Source organism: Paroedura picta, chromosome 3 (genome assembly GCF_049243985.1).
Source record: "Paroedura picta isolate Pp20150507F chromosome 3, Ppicta_v3.0, whole genome shotgun sequence".
NCBI lineage: Eukaryota > Metazoa > Chordata > Lepidosauria > Squamata > Gekkonidae > Paroedura > Paroedura picta.
Genome location: NC_135371.1, coordinates 159,330,157 through 159,342,744, shown reverse-complemented (window position 1 = coordinate 159,342,744; position 12,588 = coordinate 159,330,157). Strand labels below are relative to the sequence as shown.

General features: G+C 49.3%; 1 protein-coding gene across 4 annotated transcripts in view; it reads right to left on the bottom strand.

The window, feature by feature from the left end:
• The window catches only part of SP1 (Sp1 transcription factor), a 37,144-nt gene extending 30,595 nt beyond the window's left edge, over positions 1-6,549 (bottom strand). The window contains exons 1-3 of one of the 4 annotated variants that reach the window (XM_077328991.1): positions 6,406-6,549; positions 3,961-4,049; positions 1,862-3,293 (exon numbers count right to left, since the gene is read on the bottom strand). In XM_077328991.1, coding sequence (XP_077185106.1) covers positions 1,862-3,293; positions 3,961-4,049; positions 6,406-6,412 — 1,528 coding nt within the window. In that variant the 5' untranslated portion in view covers positions 6,413-6,549. The other 3 variants (XM_077328994.1, XM_077328990.1, XM_077328993.1) reach the window with 3 other exon arrangements.
• Between the last annotated feature and the right edge of the window lie 6,039 nt (positions 6,550-12,588).

Sequence of the window (12,588 nt, the reverse complement as noted above, 5' to 3'; positions counted from 1 at the left end):
CATTCTCTTACTAAGTTTAACAAACAGCTAATATAGAGACTACAAATCTTGGGAGATGTTTTTGTGTTGTAATTCAGCATAATTTAGCAGGGGAGCAGGCAAGCACATTAAGGTTGTGACCCAGAGATCCACTGTTGGCAATGCGGTATTTGTTTGCCTCATACACATGCAACCTTCTGCTCCCTCCTGCTTTCATTTCTAGCAATATCCTGTTATTTTCTCCTCCCATATATACAATCTTCAACTCCCAAATCCCAAAGGCTTACTTACACAACTTTCGTCATTGAGCAACTAAGAAATTAACAGCCCATAAAGCTTCCTCAGTGAACTTTGGAATCAACTGATCTCGGGAAGTGGGGCAGCTCACTTCCAGAGACTGGAGCTCTAAACTATCTCCTGCTCTACCTGGCTTGCGACCATGAAGATTAGAGGAAGTTTTCCAATTCGGATTACCATTTTTCCTAAGATATGTTTGTGGGCTGAGGGCCACTACAGAGGACTAAAAACTTGTGGTGTCCACAAAATAGGTCCCTTTCACATCCTCCCGTTGCTTTGCAGAAAATGGTGCTATCTGATTTCACTGCAGCATGCATGAAGACAGTTCGGAGAAGAATCACAGCACACCCTGCTCATAGGATTGCAACATTCGCACACATACCGCAACCACAAGGGAAAGCATTATGAGGAAGCATTCCTATGCAGCTGGCAAGTGTAAGAAAACAGGACACAGGAAGCTGCCTTATCCTGAATCAGGCCACTGGCTCATCAAGATCTGTATTTCCTTAGACTGGCAGTGGCTCTATATGGTCTCAGGCAGCCTTTCATGTCACCTACAACTTGACCCTTGAATCTGGGACCATCAGCATGCCAAGCAGTTGCTCTACCACAGCACATGCTGCTGTACCCCCACATTTCCAACTGTGACAGGCCAGATTGGCCATCACAAAGTGGAACATCAAATTCATTGTTTATAATCAATATAGGAAGAAGAGCTGTCTGAATCTATTCGGTATGCGTATTCATTAGGAAGAGCACAGAGCTGAGGCAAACTTCTGCACAGAGGATCCAACAAGAAATCTAGTACTTTGCTGAAACTAGTACTGTTTACGTAGTGTTATTAATATTGATAAAATAAATATTCCAGGTGCTAATGCTACAATCTGGACACTTTACACTTTTAAAATCCTCAAAAAGGGAAGCAATTCACATACTGCAGTCACAGATTCACCACTCCACCCCCACATACTGTAGCTTCTGGGAGACAGGGGACCCACATGCACTGCATGAGAAGGGAGTCAGACGTTAAAGGTAAAGGCAAACGTATCCCCTGTGCAAGCACCACCCTTGGGGTGACACCCTCTGGCGTTTTCTTGGCTGACTCAATACAGGGTGGTTTGCCATTCCCTTCCCCAGTCATTACCGTTTACCCCCCAGCAAGCTGGGTACTCATTTTACCAACCTCGGAAGGATGGAAGGCTGAGTCGACCTTGTGCCGGCTACTGGGATCGAACTCCCAGCCTCATGGTCAGACATTAGGAGCTGGCAAAAATCACCTGGCCCATCAGCAGCAAATTTATGCTGGATCCCATCCACTAGCATCTCTGCTTTTGGACTTTCAAGCATGAGGGCTTGAAACTTGGCTCTTTAAAATCCAGTATCAACTCATGCAAACTACATAGAGCCTCAGAGGACGTATAATGACCACTTCTCTTTGCTATTCAGCACAATAGCTATACTAGTCTAACCACTGTGCATTGGACAATGGGAAATGTGAGCTGAAATGTTTGAGCATGGATGCCCCCAATTCTTGTTATATAGACTTAATTACAAGAACAATCACAAAACAAAAAAAACAACTTACCAGTGGCATTTGCTATTGCAAGTGGAAGTCCCTGCAGCTGATGAACCTGGATTCCGGCTGCTCCCAAGGCCCCAAGATTAATCGTCTGAAGGCCTGGTACGGAAGACAGCTGAGCAGCATTCACAGTGACTGTGCCGCTGGGCAGAGAGGCCGAAGCAATTGGTGTGAGCGTTGTGTTGGTGCTCCCTGTTTGCCCCAGGGACACTCCCTGCACTGGAGCCAAGGCGATTGTCTGCGCCTGTGGGTTCTGAACCTGAAGATTTTGCAGCTGAAGTGTCTGCCAGGTGACCTGCCCGTTCGGTCCCACAGTGGGCGTTCGAATAAAGATTGGACCGGTATTGGGAAGAGTCTGGATCTGCAAGTTCTGCAAGGCATCTTGGGTAGCAAAGGTCTGGCCTGCTTGTCCTCCTTGCACAAGCTGAGGCTGCACCAGGATCTGCTGCTGTTGATTCTGATCAGCATCTTTCTGCTGCCCTGACTGGACTGCAACTCCGGCAACCTGCAAAGCATCGGCGTTTTGAGCACTGCTTGTCCTCTGTGGTGTCTGCACCTGAACGTTTGTTCCCACGGTGCCAGTGGTGGAAAAATTCATGATGCCCACATTACTCGTGGTGGTGGCATTGTAGCTGTTGGCATTGGTAAAGAAGCAGCCAGAGCTGCCTTGGGAAGCGATTCCACTGGAGGAACTGATAGAGGCAATAGAAGCGGCTGGCTGGGAGCCGCTCTCCTGAGAGCCAGAGCTGCTCAACGTGACTGACTGAGAAGTGGGGGCCAAGCTGGCCGCAATGCTGTTGACGGGCAATAACGTGATATTGCCGTTCAAAGCTAGTGGGACGTTAGTGACGTACTGAGTTTGCCCTGAGAGGGCATTAACTCCCTGGATAGGGACAGCCTGCTGCAGAAGGTTTGGCATGGCAGCCAAGATATTGCTGGTCCCAGACCTGTTTCCAATAATCTGCTGGTTTGTCCCAGGGATGATCTGCAGCTGGCCAGAGGCATCCTGCTGGACACTGACTTGGGCAGCGGTGGTAGCAAACTGCAACTGTTGTCCATCCACAGTTTGAAACTGGGGGATCACCTGATACTGAATATTGGGAATCACACCTGACAAGCTTGTCAGGACTTGCTGATTCTGCATACTGGGGGTGGTGGTGACCACGTACTGCCCAGTGGCAGCAGGTCGGTTTTTGGAAGATGAGTCGCTCTCATCATTGCTGTTAGTCCCCTGGTCTTTTGGAGAATCAGAAGTCCCAGAGGGAGTGGAAATTATTTGCCAGCCATTGCCATTCTGGGACATCTGAGTTGCTGCAGCAGCAAGGTCCAGTTCGTTTGAGCCCCCTTGCTGTCCCTGCGAGCCGTCAGCGTTCTCATTGGGAGACTCAATCCTGCTGCACGTGGCTGCCAGCAGAGCCAGAGGGGAAGGCTGAGACTCCTAACAGGAAACACAGAAGGAGGAGGAGTCAAGCGCCCATTTGCCAATCCCATGAGTAGTATGGAACAAGAAAAAAAAAAAAAAAAGAGGAGCATACATGCAGAAAGCCTATCAAAAACAAGTGGCCCGCCCACAACCAGAAGCAGCTACAGCAGTCACTGGAGTCTGGAGTACAGTAAACTGCGCCGGAGAGAAGGAAAGCCATCTGCAAGAGGATTTCTAAAGAACAGCAATCCTTCCCTTCACAGGATTTCCAAAACTGCTTTGAAAATTTGTCCCAGCAATCGTAAATCTGTGAACATACAATCCACAGCACCTTTGGCAAGGAAACTATATAACTGAGGTGAACAATCCTATGAGGATAAAAATTCTGGTACAGTTCAAAAGACATAAAGCCACTACTAAAACTCAAAGGAACAGCTCTTAATAAACCAATAGCATCCCCTCCTTTTGAGACTGAGCTCACTGCTGTCACCCCCTCTTCTATCCATAAATTGCAAAGTTCCAGAGTTTCTGGGCGTATTTTCATAAGGGCCATCTCATCTTATCCCATAAATCAGAGGTGTGTTCATAAGAACGTATCAAAATATTAACCAGGGATGAAAGATACCCTCCCCCCAAAACTAGATTGCCAGCGGTTGACACACATTGTCATAAACCTACTCACCTGGCCCTCACAGTTTCCTCCGTCATTGCTACAACCATCTTCTATCTTCTCAGTTTTTACAATAACCATTTCTTCTGAAATATCATGGTCTGCAGGAGGGTTGAGGTAGGGGGAGAAAGTGAAAGAGTAACAGCTGGTCATAGGGAGAACAGTCAGATGATGGAAAAAACAGACTGTAAAAATTGGAGCCTTGAGTTATAGATAAGCCAGGGGTGGCCAAACTCTGGCTGTCCAGATGTCCATGGACTACAATTCCCATGAGCCCCTGGCAGGGACATCTGGAGAGTCAGTTTGGCCACCCCTGAGATAAGCAATTCCTTTACAGGCTACACAAAACATTACCAGGTACAAAATGTACCAGTCAAATCTCTGCTTAGAGAGTCAACTTAGTATAGCCGTAAGAACAGCAGCCTATAATATGGATAACTAGGTTTATCTCCCCACTCCACCACACGTGGCCAGCGGGGTGACCTTGGGCCAGTCACCGTTCTGTCAGAGCTCTCTCAGCCTCATCCATTTCTGTTGTGAGGACAGGATGGGTAGGCAACTGCAATATACTGTGAGATTCCTTAGAGTAGTAGCAAGCAGAGTACAAAAAACCAGCTCTTATTCTAGTCATGAAGTGTGCTGAATGGTCCTGAGCGCATTCCTGTGCCTCAGCATAAACTATCCCACAGGGATATCATGTGTACCATCCAGAAATCTACTGAAGAAGGCTGGAATGCAAATAAATATACAAAATGTGGCTGGCATTTAGAGGACATTAGTCACCATCCCACAAGCTGTGGCATGTGTACAGCATCACCAAAGTTAAGACAGATCTTAGAGCACAAGATGGTGTTGGTGGGTGGGGGGGGACTGCACCAATTTATTTTGTTATTACTACAGGAATACGTAGCAAGCAGACTTACACTAATGAAGGGTATCTTAGGCTGCAAGATGACAAATAAGGCCAGCCAGTATGCTGGGTGGAGCTACTGAGCCTAATCTGTCTCAGGCCCCAACTCTCTCACCCATGCCTTACACCAGACACTTCCTCTTCCTGTTAGAATGCAAAGTTTGAGAGCTCCGCTCACTTTTAGAGATACATATTCAACAGAGACCACATGTCCTTGGGAACAGATCCCACTGTATTCTGGGTTCTCTGACCACTATTTGGTAGAAAAGCCAATATCGAATCTATTCAGAGCAATTCTATCATATGCATTTTTCACTTTTCCACATGAAATAGAAACAGAGTGAGTGTGACCATGCCTATTTTTACATGCTTCTGCCAAAACAACTAAGATGCCCTGATACATTTAAACTGCCTCTCTAAATCCCTTCACAGCTCATGTCTCTGCAAAGTGGTAATCCCCACAGAGTCCCCACCCCCACCCTTCAGCTCATAAATACACAAGCAAAACTATCTTTGGTATAGGCTACTAACAGGAAAAGCAGAAGAGAGTTGAAATGAAAAGGGTTGTGAACAGCTGCGTGAAGCAGACCAGAGAAGGACCCAAAAGGTGGGACTGGCAGAGCAGGCCAAGCAGTTCTGCCTAAATCCACCACCCCCATCAGCATGCATCAAGGGAGGCTCCACCGAACACGAGATTCCCAAGTGGGTCTGAATCGCCACATGTCCCCATCCTAATCAAACTTCAGTTGGGACTCAGTCAAGACAGACAAGACGTTGCAAAGAGCAGGAAAGAAGAGGGGGGAGGTTTAAGATGCCCACAGATCCTAAACAGAATTCTTCCCCCTCCCCCCCCCCTGCTTAAGGGGCTTGAGAAGGTGTGACTCTGCTCAGGGGTTGCCCTTCTGACATTTTGGCCGCGAGAGGGGCTTGGGGAAGGTTGGTCTCCACGAAGCCCCTTCCCCCCTGAAGGGGACTCCACGAGGCGCCACGCGGCCTGCGTCCCAGCAGCCCTTTCCGCCCAGCTGAGGGGAAGAGACAGAACGCCAGTGAGGGGGGGGGTGCGCCGTCTGTGCATGTGCAGAGGAACCCTTTCGCGAGGGACCCGAGGCGGCCCCACGAAGCCCATTCCCGGCACCCAGCCTCTCTCTGACGCACACAGTTTCCCTGCCGGGCGTCCCTCCGCGGCCTCCTCTCACGCTCCGCCAACATCCGCGAGGAACTTCATCGTGCGCCGCCGCCGCCTCTCGGCTGAGGAATTCCCACCCCCATCCCCACTCCTGCCCCACCTGGTCCCGCCCTTGCCCCCCCTCCGATCCTCCTCCAGGCCAGCTGCCCTCCCCCGGCCTCCTCCGCCCCCCAATCATGAGCCCCGCCGGCCTCCCCGGGGCCCCTCCCCCAAGGCTTTCCCCTTCGCGCGGCCGGCTCTGAGGCGCCCTTCGTTACCCCTCCCCCGCTCGGGTCCCTCCGCCCGGGGGGCTGGGCTGGGCGGGGCGCGAGAGGGGAGGGAGGCGGCGCCCCCCGCCCGGCCAGGATGGTCCCGTCCTTACCGCTCATGTTGGCTGAAGGGGGGAGGCGAGCCCAAGTGGTGCCGGAGGGGTGGGCGGGGCGGGGGCAGCGAAGTCGGTGACGAGGCAGCCTAACCCCACCGGTGACCGCCAAAGGGTTGGCGAGGGGAGGGAGCTGCGCCGACACGGCCCCACAAGCCCAGGGTCACGCCTCCCGTCGGCGCGTCCAATCACGGAGCAGGGAGCCCGCGGTGGGAGGCGGGGACAGTGGTGAATGACGGGTCGCTTAGCCACTCGGAGATGGAGGGTGGGGCGTCAAGGGACCGAAGACGTGAGGGGAGGTGGGAAGGAACGAGTGGGCGCAGTTTACGAAGAACTCGGTGGCGGTGCCTGATTTCGGGAAACGCCTCCCGAGGAAGCTCCACCCAATGGCGGGGGGCGGGGGGTGGAGAGGGCGGGGGATTGACCGAGAGTATGAAGAAGTGTGCCAAGGGGATGAGGCAAGAGATGAGTTACTGACGTAGCAGGAGGCCAATCGGCGACCGCAAAGAGAGGCGGGCGGCCTCTTCCCGACAGTGATGAGCCCGTAAAATGAAACGGCGGGACTGCGTCGTGATTGAGTTGCCCCTAATCCAGTCAGAAGATTAGACGAGGGTGGGGCTCTGCGAGGGTTGCGATAGAGGAGAGCGAGGAGTGATATGAAATGGAGCCAATCAGCCTTCAGGGAACCATGAGCGGTGGGCGGGGGGAGCCTTCGGAGCGATCGAGCACTTAGCCGAGCGGCGTTAAGGCGAGAGGGAAGGGAAGAACCAATGAAACGGGAGAAGAGTCTTAAATCGTCCAATGGCAGTGGTGATTTCTGGGGGTGGTTTTAGCACCGCAAGTGACGGATGTGGCGCCATTTTAGATCAGGCGTAAGCGAATGTCCCGCCTTTTTCCTCCATTTAATAAAAGAGTTATATAACGAGAAGTGACGCGCGTGTTTTTCTTTCCCAGGAATCGGGAAAAGGGGCTTACGTCAGGGCAGAGTTTCAGTGCGCTGACTAGAGATATCGCGGTTCTTGTAATTTTCCACTGTAAAAGTTTTCTTCATAATTTTTTCCCTGTTTTCAAACAGCTTTTTTTTAATTCACAAAGAGTTCCAGTTGTTAATTCCTGTCTTGTTCCCTCTTTTTTTCCCCTTATTAGAATTGTATTTGTAAACTGTCAATTCACAAAAGGAAGGGATCACAGTTTACTCTTAAATTTTTTCTCTTTATTTTTAAAATAATGTTACCAAATAATGTTGCTCACAAAAGGAGGGGAATCACTCTGCGTAAGCACAGAACTTAAGAAAGCAAATGCTCTGTCATTATTCATAAAATCCCAGTTGTTGATTCCTGTCCATTAGAAGTCATGATGTTGCCACCAATAAGCAGATGACACCCAGCTCTTCCTCCTGATGGGTGACTGCCCTGATTCCCCACAGAATCTTTAGCCAGATGCCTGGAAGCAGTGACAAAATGCATCAAACAGAGTCGTCTGAAGCTCAATCCTGCAAAGACGGAGGTCCTGTGGTTGGGTAGGAAGGGACCATGGGAGGAAGCGCGTCTGCCCACCCTGGACGGTGTGCAGCCCCTAGTGACTCACTCCGCCAGGAACCTGGGCGTGATCCTGGATGCTTCCCTTACAATGGAAGCCCAGGTCACGAAGGTAGCACGGCTGGCATTTTACCACCTCCGCCAAGCCAAACTACTAGTGCCCTACCTGGAATCAGAGCACCTAGCCACAGTGATCCATGTGATGGTCACCTCCAAACTGGACTTCTGCAACTGGCTCTATGCAGGCCTACCCTTATCCTTGAGCTGGAAACTACAACTGGTTCAGAACACCGCGGCCAGGATCCTCACTAAGACATGGAGATCTCATATCCAGCCGGTACTCAGTTGGCTCCCAGCTGGATTCCGGATTAAGCTTAAGGTTTTGGTAATCATCATTAAGGCCATACGCGGTCTGGGCCCGTGTATCTGAGAGACCGCCTCCCTGCCTATACCCCCTAAAGAGCGCTACACTCTGCCACCTCCAACTGGCTACAGATCCCTGGCCCTAAAGAGGCATGTCAGGCCTCAACAAGGGCCAAGGCCTTTTCAGTTCTGGCCCCCACCTGGTGGAATGAGCTCCCCAAAGAGATCAGGGCCCTGCCAGAACTTCCTCAGTTCAGCAGGGCCTGCAAAAAGGAGCTCTTCCACCAGGCATTTGCTTGAGGCCGACTGACCCATAACATCTATAGGTGCCCCCCCCCCCAGACTGAGGGACCGAACCTACTGAGGGATTGTCCAGTTATTGTTGAAGTGCCATTCTAATTGCTCCAGTTGATGTGTTGTTGTTATTATTATACTGTTATATTGATTTTGATAGTGTTCTATGTGAATGTTCAAAAATGTTTTATGTAAACTGCCCAGAGCCGTAGTGAAGAGCGGTATAAAAATATTAAATAAATAAATGATCCTTCTTATATTTCCCCCTTATTAAAATTGTGTTTGTACCAGTTGCTGGAATTTGCCATTGGCCAGGCTGCAGCTCCCTCCTCAGGGTGGTCGAGCTTGCGTGGATATAAAACAAGGGCTTAAATAGTGCCCAGCTTGCCATTTCATGCCCAGAAACTGCCAAGGTTCGAGAAGGATCTTTTAGCAACAGAAAAACAAGATTTTCAGTGCAATCCTAACTACTGCCTTCAGAATTGTATGTTCTCCTAGAAGAACTGGATGTAAGGAGAGATGACCTGGTTCCAATGTAAACCTGGAGAACCAGTTTTTAGTGGCATGGAGACTGGTAGATTGCAAGATTACCATGTCCCCTTGTAAGTAAGTATCACAAGACTCATACAATGTATAAAGTCATTTTGGGAGTGGCAGTATAGAAATTGAAATATAAATAAAATAATAAAAATGTTTCTGAATAAGGTATCTAAAGTGGTCCTGTCCTTCCGTAGCCCAGGCTAGTCTGATCTCAAAAGCTAGCAGGGTCAGCCCTGGTAAGTGTTTGAATGGGAGACCACCAAGGAAGCCCAGGATCATGACAGAGATCAAACACTTCTGAATGTCTCAGGCCATGAATATCCTAGAGGTGCCAATGGTTGGCTGTGACTTGATGGCACTTTCCACCACCTCCATCTAATGCTACTCCAAAGATACTAGTTATAAACATACTGTTCTGGACATGTCTTAGCATTTTGGTTATGCACAATAAACTGATTTTTAAAAATCTGAGCATCAGCCAAAGCACCTTTGCCCAGAGCACTGTAAAGTCTTTATCTGAGATGTTTAAGACAGGTACATGAAATGGGCTGCGCAAACATGGCTGGCTCAGTTTCCTGGGTGAAACTGACATATCTTAGTACATTTCTGCCAAGCCATGCTTTGCCAATGAACTGCAGGCCAGTCCTCCAAAAGGTGTGCCATATACCTTTGTTACAGTTATTATGGGCCATGGGTTTCCTAGGAAAGAAGGTTCGAAACAAACAAGACAACATTGAGGAAACGGTTCAGGATCCAAACCATCAACTAGAAAAATGAGTTGCCTGTAAAAGAGCCAACTTAAAAATGAAAGTCACTATTACGTATAGATTTCCAAAGGTATTGATTACATATAAGCAATTAAATACATTCAGCAACATAAACATTTCTAAGTTATCTAAATAAAAGAGAGAGAGAGAGAGGTACAACCACAAAATCTAAATCAATGATACATTTTAAAGTCTTTAGCAATCAATAATGTATGATCTAGAGCAGGGGTAGTCAACCTGTGGTCCTCCAGATGTTCACAGACTACAATTCCTATGAGCTCCTGTCAGCATTTGCTGGCAGGGGCTCATGGGAATTGCAGTCCATGAACATCTGGAGGACCACAGGTTGACTACCCCTGCTCTAGAGGGTGGACTCTATGGCATTGTCCCCCATGGTCCATCCTCAAAACTCTTGGGGCATCTCTGCACATAGTTAAAAATAGCATTACACTAGCTGAATGGTGTACCGCTAAATGTTACTGTGCCTCTCAGCCCCTCCTCAACTTTTTGCTGTTTCACTTTCGTCAGCTGCCTTTTCACACTTCTCACCCTCCGTAACTGCTGCTGGAAATGGCGGAAGAGAACAACACACTTTACACGCGACTGTCTTCTGCCTGTCAATCAATCCAGGCAACCCATCCCCTTTCTTAAAGGTCCCGCAATGCCTGCTATTTTTTTTAATTCATACTTCTCCATTTAAATGCCTATGCATCTAATCTAATCATAGATAAATAGTGTTTTTTTCTGGCATCACTTGCATGCCTGTTCACCTACTTGTTGCTCCAGGATGTTAGACCTTTAAAAAAAGAAATTCCCATTCCCAGGAACATTGATATTGACAATGTCATATGGAGGGGCCAGAATATAACAACTACGTAAGGTAAACTGGATCTGGCCACTCTACCCCCTACATCCTCCATGGGTAGCAAGGGGAACCTGGCAACACTACGCACAAAACACCAGTCACCAGGCAGAACTCTATGATTCTGTGATTCTCAACCTTGGGGTTGGGACCCCATTTGGGGTCGCCTGCCCCTCCCCGGGGTCGCCAGATTGCCTGCTGCCATGGCAGTGGCGTGTGGTGGGAGGCGTGTGGTGGGAGGCGGGCGGCAGTAGTGTGTGGAGGCGGGCGAAGGCAGTGGCTGGTGGCCGGTGGTCTTGGGCAGAGGTGGTGGAGCCATGGCACCTCGACTGCTCTCCAAACTAGAGGTTGCTGGTTTTAACCACTACACCAAGCAGTGTGTGCTAACAGTTCCTGGTTCAGGGGGGAAAGGGAAGCCTGGACATGAAACGCTTCTTGTGGAGACATGAGGGAAATCCTAGAGTGTATAGTTAAGCTTGCCAGTCAAACATAGTTGTGTTCTACTTTCTATGGAGATAGGTCAAGATGGGCAGCCCTGTTCATATTTCTGGAGCGGTAGAAGAGAAGAAGATTCCAGTAGCACCTTAAAGACTAACAAAATCTGTGGCAGGGCAGGAACTTTCGGGAGGGAGCAGTGACTCACAAAAGCTTTTCCCCTGCCACAAATTTTATTAGTCTTTAAGGTGCTACTGGACGCTTGCTCTTTTCGACTGTTCTACTTTCTGCTAATGGCTACTTGGCAAGTGTTTCACAGTCCAGCGTATCTAATTACCCAGCTAACAACACAACATAAAGGCCCCTTTCCAGACAGATTATGTAATTCGTTTTAGTAGCAGATTGCTAATCCGTTCAGACTACCATTTTAGCAACCGGCTGCTAGCAGATTTTATTTACCTGCTTGTACAAAGCCGCTTGAGTCCCATTGGTGAAGCAGAGTTGAACCGTTTCGGAAGGAAACCTCTTTCTTCTGTTTCGACCTCATTACACTTCTTAACACGAGTGAGTTTGCCGGGTCAAATGTCTGCAGCACCCTACAATGCTGCTTTCCCCCCAACCTTTCTTGCTGCACAATCTTTCTTACATATAAACTGAGTTCTATAGTGCTAAAGCAATATAGCATTTCAATGTCACAGAAACACCACTGAGGTGTTGTGACTCCATTGAGAGGCTATCTTAGTTTGGTGCTATAGCGCTGAATTTAGAATGTTTTTTAAAAAGGTTGAAGATCATACCATGAAAAAAAGGGCGAAGGGGGAAAGCCGCGCAGTTCATTAACAGGATTAAGTTTGCCATGTGAAACCACCACCCCTACATGAAACCACCCCTCAGAAGCAAGCCAATAAAGAATAAGTTCCGGTTTAGAACAGTAATGTGAAAGGGGGCGTAGTTATGCTTGAATCCTGGGTTTGCGTACTTCAGTACAATCCTCTGTACTCTGAGGCAGTGGTCCCCAACCTTTTTATCACTGGAGACCGGTCAACACTTGACAATTTTACTGAAGCCCGGGGGGGGGGTAGTCTTTTGCCGAGGGGCGTCGCCACCACCTGAGCTCCTGCTCCGCTTGCTTTCCCACCAGCAATCCTGACTTCCCACCGCCCACTGGGGGGTGCTGCCAGCAGCAGCTGCACAGTGCCACACCGAGGGGGAGCCCCAGCCATGGTGGCTGCCGGAGAACACCAAAGGTGAGCTGGTGGCAGAGTGGCGGGGCAGCCCCCTAGGCAGCAGCCAGGGAGGAGGATCAGGAGGAGCCGCGGCCCGGTACCGAATGATCCACGGACCGGTACCAGTCCCCGGACCGGGGTTTGGGGACCACTGCTCT